The sequence below is a fragment of the Ambystoma mexicanum genome, chromosome 1p (assembly GCF_040938575.1).
Source record: "Ambystoma mexicanum isolate Mex_15411 chromosome 1p, UKY_AmexF1_1, whole genome shotgun sequence".
Lineage (NCBI taxonomy): Eukaryota > Metazoa > Chordata > Amphibia > Caudata > Ambystomatidae > Ambystoma > Ambystoma mexicanum.
Genome location: NC_090921.1, coordinates 769,965,713 through 769,983,199, shown reverse-complemented (window position 1 = coordinate 769,983,199; position 17,487 = coordinate 769,965,713). Strand labels below are relative to the sequence as shown.

At 49.1% G+C, this 17,487-nt stretch overlaps 1 protein-coding gene across 1 annotated transcript in view; it reads right to left on the bottom strand.

Annotated features, from left to right (window-relative positions):
* SNAPIN (SNAP associated protein) overlaps positions 1-16,895 on the bottom strand; it is a 33,782-nt gene extending 16,887 nt beyond the window's left edge. Inside the window, exons 1-3 of the mRNA XM_069651209.1 lie at positions 16,692-16,895; positions 3,476-3,522; positions 2,797-2,915 (exon numbers count right to left, since the gene is read on the bottom strand). Of these exons, the coding sequence (XP_069507310.1) occupies positions 2,797-2,915; positions 3,476-3,522; positions 16,692-16,816 (291 nt within the window). The 5' untranslated portion in view covers positions 16,817-16,895. The remainder of the gene's footprint in view (positions 1-2,796; positions 2,916-3,475; positions 3,523-16,691) is intronic.
* Between the last annotated feature and the right edge of the window lie 592 nt (positions 16,896-17,487).

The following is a 17,487-nucleotide window of genomic DNA, read 5'->3' as shown; positions in this document are numbered from 1 at the left end:
CAGATATGGCAGCATGAGGTACATCTACACTGCAATTAAGAAAACATGTTTTGCTGGGGAGATGTAAGCAGTCTTCATTAGGCAGATGCGCAAATGGTTATGTTGTGTCTGTGTGGTTCGGCTTACTTATAGGCTAAGGTGATCTTGTCCTCATCCTCAAAAGGAGAAGGACATTCATTTTTATAGTCGTTATAAATTGAGGAAGGCTTGATGGGAGAGATTCCTGCATTGTTCTGGGGTCTGGCAAGGCAGCAGGGAATAGTTCCATGCTTACGAATCAGAGAAAATGCGGTGCCCTGTAAAACTACTAGTAGTGCTACATTGTTGATTTTTTTTTTTTTAAATTCAATTTTTATTGATTTTTGGAAAACAACAGCATAGGTACGCAAATTACAAGATTTGGGCAATCGCCCTCAACAAATCAAACTATAAGCCATTATTCCCTGCGTTTGCCCCCCCCCCGCCTCCTCCCACCCACCCCACACAGTATCTCGAGCGCTGCCGTCTACTTATAGAAATAATGCGGCATAGGCGTAAACAAGCCCCGACATGGAACGAATGGCCTTGGAACCTGGAAAGCCGGTCGAAGTATTTTTTTTTTCAATGTATTCCAATTCCATGTCAGCTAACTTTCGATGTGGATGAAGAAAAATGTAACTCTGAAGCTGGCGCTAATAAGACGGACGAAAGGTGCATGTGCTCAACATAAATACAAAAATAGAGCTGGTACTAACGGTGATGGCAGTCTTGATTAGAAGTAAAGTTATTGCACTGCTAATCGTTTAGCAGCACAGTGAGAAATGAATGTCCCTTTAAAAAGGGAACACGTTCTTCTTGGAAAATAAAGTTGCACTGTAAATAAAAGCTGATAACATCTCACAATGATGTTGCAAAAGGGTGCAGCAGGTACAATGGCACAGACTTAATTAACTGGTTACCCTAATGCTTCAGAGTGTCATTGCTATAGAGTATATGACAAGACGGAGGGTCTTGTCCCCATAAACTACCAGAAAATACCCCTCTTACTCCAAGACCAAGAAGACTCCCAAGGGTTCCAAGTAGAAGACTGGAATCCATCTCAGAGATTCCTTATGGGTACATGCACTTCTGCAGCACAAACCCCATTAGAAGTACTTTGACGAGGAAGCCCTGTGTGGAGGAAAGAAGAAACAATTATCCAAAACAGGAATTGAGTCCTGTTGCTATGTCGAGGGATAATGCTGGCGATAAAAGAGAAGAGGGACTACTTCGGAGGATGAGAGATCGAAGCAGTGGTAGGAGCAACTGTTATGGAAGCGGGAGCAGTGTATATTGGAAGTGGGAAGATTATCAAGACCGGACAGCAAGAGGTGGACTGAAGAAGCAAGAAGTCCCGGAAGAAGAAACGGTACAAATAATTTCTCAGGCTGGAATGCAGAAAGCATTCACGACATAGGCAGCCCGCAAAAGCAGAGCGGTGAAAAAGGCTGCCACTGGAACGCCAATGGCGTTCCTCAACCATGAAGGGAAGATAATGACGTACAAGCACGATTGGAATCCTGAATGAAAGGAGTGCACAGGTTGACAGACGAGTTGGTGAACATTGATGTAGTACACCACGTTGTCAGGCGAAAATGGCTCCTGGGAGTGGGTGCGGTACAGCAGCCTCACGGAAGATGGCAAAATAGTCAATGCAGCTGAAGGCAGTGACCGCATTACACAGACGTCCTCTCAAAGAACAGGTCAAGCAAGGCGATCCAATTTAAGAGACGCCGCATAAACAGCAGTCCACCGGCCTGTTGTGGCTCTCCTGGGAGAAGCCCGAAACAGAGTACTGGTGTCGACAGCAACAGACAAAGGAGAAACAGGACAAGGAACCCCATGGGACCAAATACCAAGGCAGGTTCAAAAGAGTCCTTTGGAGGTAAGGGGGAAGGAACGGGATGATGGTACTTCGTGGGTAGTAAGATAAAAAGAAACCCAGGGAACGGTTATAACGAAGGCTGAACAACGGAACCAAAAGTGCTCTAGTTGGTATTTGGGTGATAAAGTGCGTAACCAAGGAATTCTCACCCCCCCTTTTATGAAAGAAGGAAAACCAAGGAGCAGACATAAGAAAAACAAAGTCTCCCTGATACACCAAACCCTACAAACCTGTGAAAACCCACATAGGGACTTGGAAACCCAACGAGAAAAAAAAGACTCAAGCTACAAGTGAAGTTGTTTATGTAGGACAAAGCTGTGGGGAGACAACACAAAGTGAAGGCCAGCACATGTAACAGGACCACCCTGGTTAGCGTAAAGCAACTAGGATAAACATTGCTGGTAACCAAACCTTTATTGGAGTAACGGAGGTAAAGACCAGGGAAGTACATTTTACACCTGGTATTTTAAGACCAGGGAAGGGCTTGTTCCCCTGGCACTCAAAGACCTGGGAAGGGCTTTTACCCAAGCATTTGCTGGATTTAAAAAAAAGGAAAGGCTGCAGGAAGGCAGCCCAGTTATTTGTTTTCCCCCTGTAGTAGTGTAGTTTTAGTAGGATTAGAGTGTGAGGGTTAGATTAGGGTTTTGACACAGTACTGTAGACATTCATTTAGACATCCTGACTACCGTCTCATTTGTTTTATCCTCCTAGGGTTAGGGCTATTGAGGCATTTTCCACACCCCTTTTTATTATTTAAATAAAAGTATTGTGGACCAAGCCAACCTGTGTCCGACACCTTTATTCAGGAACCCCACAAGTAACAGTAGGATTTGTGCCCACCCAAGCGAAAACCATAATATATACAAAAGAATCCACCATCACTATAGATTTACCTGTGCATTTTGCAAAATGTTATTCACCAGAACCACTCTTCTTCTGGCGTTTAAGAGTTTCTTCACATAGGGATCCAGATCAAGGGCAACTTTCTGGTCTTCATTGATCCTGCAAAGCTCTTTTTGGTAAAGAAGAGGAAAGGTGGTCAGGCTCTTGGGATGAACTCAATAAAATCACCCTAGGAATTAATTAAAAAGAAGTGAACACTCAGAGTGAGAGTGGAGGGGGAGGAGGCATGGATGGGAAAGGCGAGTGGGGGTGGAGGGGAAAGGGGGTGTGGAGGGGTAAGGCGAAATGGGGTGCAGGTGAAAGGAGAGTGGAGGTGAAAGGAGAGTAGAGGGGAAAGGAAAGCAAAGAAGAGGGAGAGGGTGGAGAGGGGAGGGACGGGAAGCGAGAGGAGACTGGAGGGCAGAGAGAGGAGAGAGGGGAGGTAGAATGGATGGGAGAGAGGGGACTAGCAGGGAGAGAGAAGTGAGGGAGCCGACAGGACATGGAGGGGAATTTTGCTAATAATCTCAATGAAGGCAGCAGTCATTGAGATAGACTCAGACAATAAGCTAGCGAAAGTAAACAAGAGCATTGGGTTCACGGGCAGCAGCCTTTCCTTGAGAAAAGCTGGTGGGATGGGGATGTGAACACAATAAAAGGATGTAATTCTTAATTTGAAAGGTGATTTACCTGTGGCTAGGTTGTCTATGTGTTCACGCAGATCCACTTGACTTTCTCTGCAGGACAAAAAAAATAAAGCACAGGTCAATCAACTGGTTTGAGGTGATGGAAACAAACTTAGGGGCAGGGGTCTGTCTTAAGGGCCTGTTACAATGAAACATGGGGTGTAGCTACCAAACAGCCAGTAAGCTCCAAAGGAGGGCTTCCTGTAAAGAAATAAGATGTTGTGAAAACCATGGGATGCCCACTATATTAAGGAAGCTAAAAACCTCAATTTCTCTGACCTTCGGCACTCCACCCATTCCACATGCAGAAGTGCTACTGCAATTAAGGCTTTGATGTATGGTTAGAGATAGACTTCTGAGTTAATATTGAGGTCACAGTTCCCAGAGTATGGAAAGTCTAACAAGCCAAACTCCATGTGAGAGCAAATGCTTTTCTCCTTTTTTCAAAACCACGGATTGCCACAGGGCAGTCCTGTCTCCTACTCTCTCCCTCCAATCATGGCAAACAACAGTATGCAAAACGGGTTTATGTGGTTTGGTCGAAAGCAAATTCAACAAATTATTTTTAGTTAGATGGTGGATTGGGATTACGCATGTAGAACATGCGGGTACGGGGTGGCACATCTTCACCACCGCCCCCCTCTGCCCCCTAGGTACTGCAAAGATTTTTAAAAAATATATACACAAAATGTATGTGGGCGGGGCAGGGAAGGAATGATAAATTTAAATTCGGCCAAATCACAAATCGTTCCATGCCTTTTTATGGTCATTCAAGGGGTTAGATAAACATGCATGTGTCTACTAGGAAAACCCTTATTTTCTGTTCAGATGTGGGGAGGGGAGAGCTGGTGTGGAGAAGTGATGTTCAAAGGTCTCTGGACCAAACCTGGACCGTCCTATTCAGAATGTGTTAGTCTCACTTCTTTGGGTTTCATGTTTCATGTGGGTAGTTGAAACAGCAGTAAAAATACCAGCCAGCTCCACCTCAATTCTACACATAAACAGCACACCATTTCGGACTCACCACCAGTCAATTATCACTAGCCAATATCTAGTGGAAATGTTGAGCCCTAGTTGAACTCAAGTAGGCCAATAAAATAAAACAAGATTACTTTGTTTTTTAAAAACATGCCAACACGGATGTCTAACCAAACAAATGCTTAGACTAGGGACACATTTGAACGCCAAAGTTACCCTGAATTCAGGAAACCAAGTCCCAATTACTGATGCTCATTTTAATCCCACACACAATCACACTAATATCACCAAATGTCTTAAAAAGTTCTCCATGTTCCCAAAATTAAAACTACAATAAGGCATACATGTTTAGGAAGCAGGTGTAGATTATAGGAACACTGTACCTTTAAGAAGAGAGGTGTATATCTAACTCTTACCAGCACACAACAAAGGAACTAATGAGAAAGGAGAAATAAAAGGCAGTTCCCTGCGGACAAGGACGACTCCAGACCACCAATGAAGCCAATAAGTGCATCTGTTCTGTTCAGAGCGGGCAGAGTAGCCAGGCCAATTACCACACAACCAGGTGCTTTACTCTACATAGGAAGCACAAAACAATTGTCAATAAAGCTAGTGCACAACAACCCACAGTAAACAAAAAAGAAAAGGATGTATTTAACCGAGATCTAAGGGCCAATATCTGCTCAGACAAGACCACTGCATTCTGCATCTGAATTCCTGCTTCTACCATTTCGACACGTGGCCAACAGCCTTAGCCAGGCCGTAGCTCTCCCCGAAGAGAGAGTGCTTGTGCAGCCAGGCAGAAGGCAATCGAAGAAGAACTGACTGGCGGAGCCTGGCCACGGCGCAGCTGTTGTCACACCAACAGAAGTTCAAGGTAGCAAGCAGAGGGAAGAGCCGAGTACTGCGTAGCCTCAGTCACTGTACACGCTGATTCAAGCAGAGGGAACCTCAACAGGAATGGACTGCCACCACGGGAGTAGCAAGGAAAACTCCTGCCTGAAGGGGGAACCTAGACATGGCTCTGCCCGCTGTTCAGTGGTTCCTCACCTGGTGAGGGACGCAAGAAGAGTGACCTCCCCTTGCCCCTATAATCATGGGAGGACACAGGCCCGAAAGATTCCAGACTACAGTCTGCCGCAAGAGACAAAGACCACCCAGGCCCGCTGGAGGACCACCCTACAGCCGACAGGGCAGAGACCTGCCGGCAAGACGACAGCCAATGTGGCCCCCCTGGTATTCCCGGGCATGAATTTGCCAGCTAGTGGAGCACTTTCCATCATGGGCGAGCTGACACAGAGGGACTGCCTTGTGACCATCTGCTGATGTAGTCCCGGTGTGTGGTGCAGCCCTTCTGTCCAGTGGGGTGATCCCCACTTAAGCATTGGACTAATAAAGGTTACAGAAACAGCGCCCCAAAGGCGTGTTACTCCCCAATGTATAAATGTGCCAAAGTGTATACCAGACCGAAGAGGTATGTTGGTAATGTAGTGACACCGCAAAAGTGATATGTGGGTAAAGCAGGCCCTGTGGGTAAAGCAGGCGCTGTAGGTTAGCGTGACATCAATGTTGGCAAGGACTGCAAGCGGAAAAGGGAGTTTGCATCACCCCTCAGGAGACAATGACCCTAACTGCCCAACAAGGGCATAGCCAGGATTGTCTAACAAGTGGGTCCTGAAGCTAATGTAGTCGGATCCACTGCAGTGACATTAACATCTGTAAATGTCACTTAATCGGCCCCTCCACATCGGAACTGCTTTCATTCTGCACTATGCGACGGAGCTGCTGGTCTACAAACTCTCCTTCCTTCTCCTACCACCTTCCATTTCATCAGTGGAGCCTGGCTCAGTGTCCTTGCTGCTCCTGAACCCTCAGGGCGAGGTAGGTGCATCTGTCCAGCACCCCAGAACCATACTGAAAAATCTTGGCTAATTGTGTTAAAAAGAAAAAAAAGTATAGAAAATTTGCCATTTTTGAAAATGCAGTGCTTTCAACATGGCCGCCTGGGCCCTCCCTACTAGGGAGGCTCTGCCGATCTGGGCACCTTCTGCCACTGAGCTTCCTGGTGGGGAGTTTGCATTTCTGGGAGTTTGCATTTCTGGACCAATGATGGACCGGCAGGCTTTTAGCCGGCCCAGTCATTCCAAGGTCCACTTCTAAAGCCCTGTCAGCTTCCCGGTCTGCTTTCACAGGCTACAACAGTCCAAACCCTCGGTGAGGCTGCTACCCCTGGACTATTGGACTGCCATGACTCTCCTACCATATTCTGTTTGGGTTAGTTCCCCTCCCTCTTGGTCTACGTCTACTTCCTCCTAGGATGGTACTCTACTCTCCCTGTTATGTACTCATTTGAAGCCTATCTATACTCACCTTTACTATCTGACTACCATTCTAAATTCCATAACTTCTGGTCTCCCATTTAACTGAAAGTCAAACTTGGGTGTAATTTTGCATTGATCAAACTTTGGCCATTGAGTGTAACCTGCTAGCCCAGTGACTGTTTCAGTGCTGCTCGGCTTGCTTATTCCTTCCTCTGCCTCCTCTTTCCCAATCATGACACTTTCTGTTTCTCCCATCTATTCCAACTGCTTCTCTATTAACTATCCTTCCCTTCTCACTAAATCAGGAAAAAAGAAATTTAAAAAGGATATCTTGGCCTCCAACCCTGATATCCCTATTCCTGATACCTATACCAGCGCTTCCTCCAGACAGACCCTCACCGACATCCTCTTTGTTGTTCCTTCGCCGGATCTATGGACCCCGCATATAATCTCTGTGCTCTGTCCGGTCTCCTCCTCGCCCATAAATGGCGGAACTCGCTGGGATGTCCTCATGGCTTCCTTCGACTCCTCCAGAGTCATCCTTAATGTCTACCTAAACGGCACTGTTATGGTCCAAGGTCCTCAGTCCAATCTCCTCCTCTTCGATCGACGTTTCCCCTCACCTCATCAACTTCATCACATCTCCAGCTGTCCCCGCCTCTCACTTCTTGGCTTCCTTGCTCACCTTTTCCTCCTCCTCCTCCTCTACCACTATTCAGGCCACCTCCACAATGCCGCAGGGCGTACCTCTGATTTGTACCCCTCCCCGAAAGGTCTTTAAGGCTGGCAGCCTTCCTCATCTAGCCACTCTCAACTATCGCTCTGCTGTCAAACACTCCTGACATCTGCCACCTCCTTGAAGAACTGGACCTAGATGTCCTCGGTCTTACAGAGACATGGTTCACTGCCAGCTCTGTCACGAGCTTTGACACTCTATTCCCTGATGGCTACAAGATCCTCTCTGTACCCAGATCTACTCGACCTGGAGGGGGCGTAGCCCTTATCTTTCCTGAGTGGATTCCTGCTACTATCATTCCCACTCAGATGTATTCCTCTTTTGAACACCTTGTCTACAGGCTCTCAAGCTCTCCTAACTACTCTCTCACTGTTGCTACTCTCTACCGGCCTCCTGGGCAAATCACCTCTTTTCTCTCTAAAAGGGATGCCCTCTTCTCCTCTACCACTCAACTCCTCCTCCTTGGTAACCTTAACATCCACCTCGATTCTCCATGTCCCTCATCTTAGCTTTTTCGAAACCTCTGCAACTCCCTGTCCCTCTCTATCCTTCCCTCTGGTCCGACGCACTCTGCAGGACACACAATGGATGTCATGATCTCCCATGGCCTCCCCCTGTCTATCCCTCGGACCATTCCTCTCTCCTGGAGTGACCACTGCCTTCTCTCCTCCCATCTCTCACTCTCTTCCCCCCCCCCCAAGCCAACCCCACCCCAACACTGCCACCTACATTCTCGGACATCCGACCTATGAAGCGTGCGTCAGCTGAGGCTTTCGCTGCCACCTTCTCTCCCCCTCATCTGGCTGACTCTCATCCCTTCTCTAATCTTCTATCTCGGATACCCTTGATGCTCTTGCCCCTGTCATGAGGATCCGCTTGAAGTCCAAAGCCAAGTGTAACTACTGGTATGACTCTGATCTAGCTACACTTAAACATAAGTGTAGTGCGGGTGAGAGGAAATGGAGGGCTTCTTGCTCATCCTCTGTCAAACTGACATGTCGCCTGCTCCAAAGGCAATACCGACTCTCTGTCCGCACTAAGAAGAGAGCCCACATTCAAGCCTGTGTCTCTGCGGCACCTAACAATTCAGCCGAACTCTTTAAAATGTGCAAGGAGCTTGCCAACCCTGCGGCAGTCTCCACCCCTCCTCTTGCCTCCCAGGCTCTCTGCAATGCCCTTGCCTCGCACTTTATCTAAAAAACCCAGGACATCCTGTCCACCCTCTCCTCCCCTGCCCCTCCTACTCCTGTCGCCAGCCTGTGCTTGCTGACCCCGCTTTAACTACCCCCCCACCGTACTTCTCTTCCTTTCCGATTTTCTCCCCTGACTAGGTCGCTAGACAAGTCCAATCTATGAAAGCCTTGTAAAAACAGTTTCATCCCTGTTCCTGTAAAACCATCAAGGACCACATTGACACCTTTGCTCCGGCCCTTGCTGATTTTTTAACCACTCCTTTGCCTCAGGATCCTTCCCACTCCCATCTGAAGCACTCCCTTGTGCTTCTCAAGAAACCCACAGCTGATCCTTCCTGTCCGGCTAACTATCGGCCAATTTCCATTACCCCTTTCTGGGCCAATTCCTGGAAAAGCCAGCCATCTCTCAGCTTAACCTGCATTCAGATTCTGTTGGCTGTCTCCATGACCACCAGTCTGGCTTCAGAGCGGCCAGAAACACGGAAACTGCTCTCCTGAACATCCGTGAAGATCTGCTCTCCAACCTGGACTCTAACATTCCCTCTGTCCTCATCCTTCTTGATCTCTCTTCTGCCTTCGACACGATCAACCACATCATCCTGCTCAACCGGCTCCGTTATAACCTGGGTATCACTGATCAGGCTCTGGCCTGGCTGACCTCTTCTCTCTGATCGACCCTCCCAGGTACCATCTATCTTCCTCTCTACCTGCGGGATTCCCCACGGGTCTAACCTCTCACCCTGGCTTTTCAACCAATACCTGGCAACTCTTGCCCACTGCATTGCCATTTTCTACTCAAATTTCCATTGCTATGCCGATGACACACAACTCATTTTTCGGCTGCCCTCAGCCACCTCCTCCCCCTCTCTCATCTCCGACTGCCTAACTGCCATTCAAGATTGGTGTGCCGCCAATGATCTTTGTCTAATTGCCAGCACGACTGAGATCATCCTCATCGCACACCATCTCCATCCTTTTCCCTCACTCTCTGGCCTGCCTCCCTTGGCCCGCCTCCTACCCCTACCTGCGAGGCTAAGAACCTCGGGGTCATCTTTGACTCCACACTTTCCTTCTCCGCCCATATCTCTGAGGTCTGTAAAAAGTCAAACTTTCTACTGCACCTCCTCAGAGGTACTTTGCCTTTCGTCTCCTTCCATCAGAAGCTCACTGTCTCTCAAGCTCTGGTTCTCTCTAAGTTGGACTATTGTAACAGCTCTTTCTAAATCTACCTGCCTCTACCCTCCGCCCTCTGCAACTTATCCAGAACGGGACTGCGAGACTTGTCCTTGGCCTCAAGCTCTGGAATCGTATCTCTCCAGCTCTGAAATCTCTCCATTGGCTCCAAGTGGATGCAAGGATTAAATTCAAAACCCTCTGCATTGTCCACAAGGCTTTCTGGGGCATGGGTCCAAAATATCTTCAGCTATCCCTCCACAAACACCTGCCCTCTCGAGCTCTTCGCTCCTCTACCCCTAACTCCCTCCAGGTTAATAGTTTTTCAAAGAAAGGGGCTGGGGGTAGATCGCCATCTTCAGCTGGGGCCTCCCTCTGGAACAGCCTCCCTGCCACTAACTTGAGAACCATCTCCGGAAGCACCTAAAGACCTTCCTCTTTGCTTCTGCCTTCTCTCCCCCTCTCCCCTGCCGACCGGCACTATGCACCTGGTCACCCTCTTTCTCCTGGGTCCATGTACCTGCTCACCCTGCCGCCCCCCTGCACTGCCTCCCGGCCACCCCTTGCACTGGATGGACCGTATCTGTACCCATACAGCCCCCCACCTGTTTTTCTTCTTTTCTGCATTTATCAGACTTACGCAGTCTGTCACCATAAACACAGCACTGGCCACTTGCTGGCTGCACTATCACTGTTTATTGCCTCCATTCTATTTTTTTTTTTTAATTTATCTACTCTCCTCTGCACTTTCCCCCTTCCATGCACTTTTCCCCTCCCCGTGCACTTGCGCGTTCTCAATGTCACTGGGCCTAGTAAGATTGTTGTTTTGTGTCCTCCCGTTTCCCCTCCCTTGCCTAGTCACGCTCTGAAACACCTGTGTGCGAGCGCAATACAAATGAAATATATTATATGCTGAGTGGGCATATACAGATTTTGCCCACTTGGGCCCTGCCCACTCAGGCCCAACCCCCAGTAATGTACCCTTGTAGTTAGTGGGTACAGTAGCATGCCTAGATTGTACATATCCATAGCTCTCAACTCACACACTTTCGGCGGGTGTCACCCGCCTTGTAAAGAGCTGACTCACCCACCAAGCTTCCTGCCTGCCCGTTCATTTCATTGGGCTCTCACCCGCCAAACACAAAATCGGGTTTTGTTTGTTTATTATTTATAATGCGCGCCAGACCCAAGGGTTACAGGGCGCAACAGTTACAGGATAATGCCCCGATTACTTACCGGTAATCTTCATTACTCCTAGTCCTACTCTTCCTCGTCACAGTGCTTACTTCATGAGGCCCCTGCCTCCGACACAGGACCTTCTTCTATTTCTTTAAATTCCTATAACTCCTCCCCCACATCCACGTCACTCAGTTTCATATTACCAAGCCAGAGCATGGGACCTTCCCCGCAGGGAGGGTGAGGAGGGTCGTCAGTACTGTGACGAGGAAGAGTAGGACTAGGAGTAATGAAGATTACAGGTAAGTAATCAGAGCATTACCTCCACGTCCACTCTTCCTCGTCCCAGTACTTACTTCATGAGGTATACCAAAGCAGCAACGGAGAAAAGGTCCCAATGAGAAACAGAGCTAAAAACAGTGCAGCAAACACACCCACAATAACTCTTAATTCACATCCCGACAGATAAAACTCCAACCACGAAGGAACCAACCCCCGAGTGGGAGAAACTCAACCCATAGCGGTTGATGGAAATCCCTAGACCAGCCAAGGCGGCAGCCATACAAATCTCTTGCAGAGAAAAACCCTCCTTGCATCGGCCCAGGAAGCCGCCAAACCCCTGGCGGACTGCCCCTGATCGTGCGCAGGCACAGGCAGGCCAAAAGCCATATAGGCACTGGGATCACAACCCGGAACCATCGGAAAATGGAAACCACAGATGCGTTTTGCCCAGCCCCAGCCGGACCACAAGCAATCAGAAGAGTATCAGATTGGTGGGAAAAAGCAAACCTAGCCAAATACTCCAACACGTCCCGCCGGACATAATGTTAAGCCAAGCCACCTCCTCATGCATTCTCGGATCATGAAAGAAGTCAGGGAGAACCAGATCCTGAGAGGTATGAAAACCGAGATACAACTTAAGGGAGGAACTTCGGACCACACCTCAGCAGCACCGAGTCTGGCAGCACCCTCAGGAAAGGAGGGTGACATAAGAGAGCCCCAATCTCCCCAAGCCTACGGGCAGAAGCGAAGGCAATAAGAAAAGCAGATTTCTGTGTAAGATGTTTGATATCAATCTCGGAAAAGGGCTCAAAAGGAGGCCCTTGAAGGAACCGTAATACAAGAGGGAGATCCCAAGGGGGAAGCCCTTTATCAGAACACCTTCAGAGTGGAGGGTCTAAGAGCATCCATTATGTACTCAACTACAGGATCTGAGAACCCCTGAGATATCAACCTAGACTGAGCAATAGCCACACTGCCCATTGCATCCAGTGGAATTCCAACCGCAGATCCCCTTGAAGGAGACACGGCCACCTTGGAATCAGCCAAGGTTCCTAGGACCGAAGCTCCAACAGAGAGGGGAGCCAACTCCGGCGCGACCAGAACTGAGCTAACAACAACACAGTCACCCTGGAACTCTGATCCGCCAAACCACCCGGGGCAGAAGGGGAATAGGCGGAAAGGCATAAAGGAAAACCCCAAGGCCACTGTACAGAGAGGGCGTCCATTCCCCAATCCCCCCGGCCTGAAACCGAGAGCAGAAGAGGCGAACTTCTGCTGAGGCCGGGGATGCAAACAGGTCTAGAACCGAGGACCCTAATCTGACACAGGTCACTGCAAAGACCTGGGCCAACAGGACCAGTTCCCCGAGGAGTGAAAACCGGCATCTGAGAAGATCCGCTTGAACATTGTCCACCCTTCTGATACGTGAGGCCACCAGAGACACCAGATAAGATTTCTCCCAGGTGCCTATCACCGCTGCCAGAGCAATCAAGGAACAGCCGGAACCCCTTTTGCAGTTGACATATGCCAAGGCCGTCGTATTGTCCGATCGGATCAAAACCGCCGACCGTCCAGCAACTCCTTGTAGTACACCAGAGCTTGGACAATGGCACAACTCTTGCCAATTGGATGATCGCCGGCTCTCCCCAGATCTCACAACCCTTGAGTTGAGAGGACCCCCAATGTAGACCCTTTCTGCTGGCGTCGGTAGTAAGAGAGGACACAGGAGGATGGACCATGCACACCTCAGCCTGTAGACCTGAAACCCCCCGCCACCACAGCAGGGAGACTTGCAGCGCTGGGGACACCGAAAACACAACTACGAAAGCCGAGACGTCGGAAACCAGTGGGAGAGAGTATAATACACCAGGGGACATAACCAAAGACGGGCTCAAGGAACCGAAAAAACGCAAGACGCCACGTGCCCCGTAACTTCAGCAACAGGCGAGCCGAGACACACTGCCTTCGGAGAACCCAGCCCAGACCAGCCAGCAAGCGCCCCCCCCTGCACAACATCCAGAGTACACTCTCCCCAGACGTCCGGACAAGCAGTGCAGGGTCTTGAGACCCATAAGCAGTTGACACATCCTAGAAGGAATAGGGACCAGGAACACCCGCAAGTAGAAAACTTGACCCTGAACAGGGAGAGGAACGGGCAAGACGGTAACCCACAACAATTCTTCCTAGAGAACGGATCCCATGGCCAACTACTTGGACCGTGAGCTGGGTACCAAAGTCCTAACCATGCAAACCTGGACCGGAGGAGACAGGAACTGCAACCGATACCCCCCTCCGGAAGGAGCCCATTACCCAGGAAGCCGAACCCCACCGGTCCCATACACCTCAGAGAAGATAGAGACGAGGAGCCAGGGAAAACCGCCAGTCACTGCACTTGCACCAGAGGAAAATCACAGGACGTTGAAGCATGCCTGCGCCACAATATAACAGCATGCTTGTCAGCCCACAAAAAGATCCGACTTATCAAAAGGAAGATACAGGACAGCCCAGAAGTCTGGCAGACCAGGGCCCCCCCAGCCGACAGAGGAGCCACCAGGCTGGCGTCAAAAGGGCAGAGTACTGTCACAAAGCAGGGCAAAGCAATCCATCCCGGATAGCAGACATCAAAGGCAATCCCCCAGCTGGGGTATTCCTACACTGGAAAAACCCACTGAAGTGACATCCCCCTCCACCAGGGGCTCTGAGAACCCCTCTAAGCACAGACATGTGCCGCCATGTGCCATATCACTTCCCACAAGTCTAAGAGGAGGCGTGAAAGCAACACGTCAGCACCGGAGGACCTAGGCCCTAAAAGAAGAGACACTGGGAACCCTCTGAATGGCCATTACTTCCATGTGGCATTTTCTATAATTCCATGCCGGACAAGGGAAAAGAAAATCATCTCCTTTGACCTTCCCTCGTGCAGTTCAGAGGAAGAGGACAGGACAAGGAGTCTGCGTCCATAGCTAGCACAGACCCAAACACACCACTAACTCGCCACATTACTGAGAGGTGGCTTGAGCCCTGTATCCAGTAGCTGGTAGCCCCAAGCTCTAAATCGTTCCAATGCGTCGGTCTAGGAAGGATGAAATGCCGAGTCAGCACCGCAGAGACTCGAACCCGAAGTGTAGACTATGCCAGGCCGGTACCCTTCAGGCCGCTTGCAGACGCGTCCAAATCTGCGCCGTTTTCACAGGCTGCACGCAAAGAATGCAGCCAACATCCGGTGCATCCTGGGCTGCGTGTGTCTGAGGAGCGGGTAGTATGTGACATGCCTGTGACAGAACAGAGCCCCAGCACTTTCAAAGACTCTCTGCCACTGTCACCCCATGACAAGAAGCAGAGAGGCCTCACAACAAAAAGGGAAGGCTAGGCCATACTGCCAAGTGCTTGCCATTATTTCCAATAAAGATGTGTATACAGAGCACGAGGAAACGGCATGTTGAAGGAGTCAAGATGGCCATACCAGCAGGAGAGGGGAAAAATATCAAGCACAGTCCTCCCCTCTCCTTACCTTCCCCCAGAGAATGCAGCTAACATCCGGTGCATCCTGTGCTGTGTGTGTCTGAGGAGCGGGTGGTATGTGACATGCCTGCGACAGAACAGAGCCCCCGCACTTTCAAAGACTCTCTGCCACTGTCACCCCACGACAAGAAGCAGAGAGGCCACACAACAAAAGGGAAAGCTAGCCCATACTGCCAAGTGCTTGCCATCATTTCCAATAAAGATGTGTACACAGAGCACGAGGAAAAGGCCTGTCGAATCAAGATGGCCAAAACAGGAGGAGAGGGGAAAAACATCAAGCCCAGTCCTCCCCTCTCCTTACCTTCCCTCGGGCCATACAGGACCCGGGACACAATGCTCACGCTGCGGTCCGGAGCCCAGCAAAGAACCGAGCGAGGCAATCCCGCTCAACTGTGACCCCAAGCCCCGCAGGTGGCCCAGGAGCAGCGCCGCACCCGAGGGAGCCGAGGGCCCCGCCACACAGCCCCCCCCAGGGGGCCAGCAATCGGTGCTCCCCAGTGCCCCGCACCGGGAAGAAAAAGTCCAACCTGCCAGAGGCAGGAAAAATTAAACAGTGACGTGGATGTGGGGGAGGAATTATAGGAATTTAAAGAAATAGAAGAAGGTCCTGTGTCGGAGGCAGGGACCTCATGAAGTAAGTACTGTGACGAGGAAGAGTGGACGTGGAGGTAATGCGAAGCTTAGTTACAGGGAGTCAAAAATGTGATGCATATATTACAGAGCAGGTAAAATTGCCATTTACAGATATAATAGACATTATATACAAGAATGTAGTAATAGTCCCTGCGGGGTAGCATATGTTGGGTCACGAAAAGTGCAATACAAATTCTTACAATGTCAAAATTTACAGAAATATTTACAACAGTTGTGCTCTGAGGGCACCCGGGTTTTCACCTGCCTTGGCCACAAAAATGGTTGAGAGCTATGATAGCTCTGTGTTTCAAAATGACACCCGAGGTCAGTGCGAGCGTTAGCAGTTGTTTTAACAGGTGCCATCATGAATGTTAATCATGTTTGTCTTTACCCTGGGCATGGGATGTTGTGACGTCAGCACTGGCTCGTGTAAATGTCACATGCCAGACCCTTCATGTGGCCCGCACTAATAAAGGTGCAGAGCGATCAGTTAGGCACTAAAGACGTGTTTGTGTCTTTATTCACGCGCTGCATCAGCACACAACATGGGCCCATCGGGCCGCCCCACAATGAGGGATACAACCTTTGCGACACAAATGTTTGAGAGCTATGCCTAATGGGGCCGGAGACCCAGGCTCCCAGTAACATGAGGGGGCCTTAAACGGTGGTTTGTGTAATCACCCGCTTTCTTCACAGCCTAAGTTACTGGAATAAGTACTTATGGGCAGCTGTGGCTTAACAGCCAGACTTGCATGATGTCAGACTAGCAGTTTACGTGCTCCCCTCCCGTATGTATCCAGCCAAATGTACCTCAAAGGAAGGATCACGTTGGACTACGTGTCGTCGCCAGAGAACCATGAATACAAAAAGCTGTACATTTAAAATAAAATCAAATTAATACTTGCATTTACAGTAAACACGACCAACTAAAGTTTGGATTTTAAATAAGTAAAGAAGCGCAAACAACAACTTTTAACACGCATGCCGCTTATGAAATTCATCAAGATGCATAATTCCTTCAAATGTAAGTACTCTGTCAAGAAACGGACAAAAACACAGTATCAAATACTCGACCAGTGACATTCCATTTTAAGATGGCCGCCGGTGTCACAAAACCAAGCCGACAGAGGGCTTGGTCTTTCTTCTATTTATACGCCTTTGAAGGTTGGCGCTGAAATCAGTACTCTCCCACGTCCTCCACAGTACCTTACGGCGTGTACGTGTGAATCTAGCTGTTGCACTGCGGGTTGTAACAACTCAAGCAGGCCCTCTGCAAACACCTCTCTGCCCGCGGGGGTCCCTTCCGCTGATACTACAGAAGTCGCCGCCATAGCCACTGTCAACCGGGCGGAAGTAACGTACGCTTGCGCATCCGCACCGGTTGGGAAATTTCGTATTCTGCCAAACGACTGTGTGCTAGACATAAAAAGAGGGCAGTTGTTTTATGAAGGCACTTGGAGACCATCTTAGATTAGGGACAGATTTTTTAAATTATAACAAAATTTACGGTGTTAGTCATAGCTCTCAACCATTTGTGTTGCAAAGGCGGGTGAAACCACCCGATTTTGTTTTTGGCGGGTGAGACGCCCATTGGAATGCATAGGCGTGCAGGAGGCTTGGCGGGTGAGTCAGCCCTTTACAAGGCGGGTGACACCCGCCAAAAGCGTTGAGAGCTATGTGTTAGTGCCAGATCGAAATTAATATTTTGCATCCTTTTACGTTATTCAAAGTGTTACAAAAACGGGTACATTATTTATAGCTTAACTAATATTGGTTATGATTGGGTGAGTAGATTTAAAAAGTAAATACTTGGACAGGGTAACTAACATAAAAGTTGAACTAACTCTGGAAAGTGGCTGTCAAAGAACTACACTTAAGTAGCGGTTGGAGGAGAAGGGGGTTTTAGTGTTACTGGTGGAATAAACACATAATACATTTATCACAAACTACCATTATCTTAATTCGTAAAATGCAGCATTTCTTCTGTGTGAGCTTGTGTATT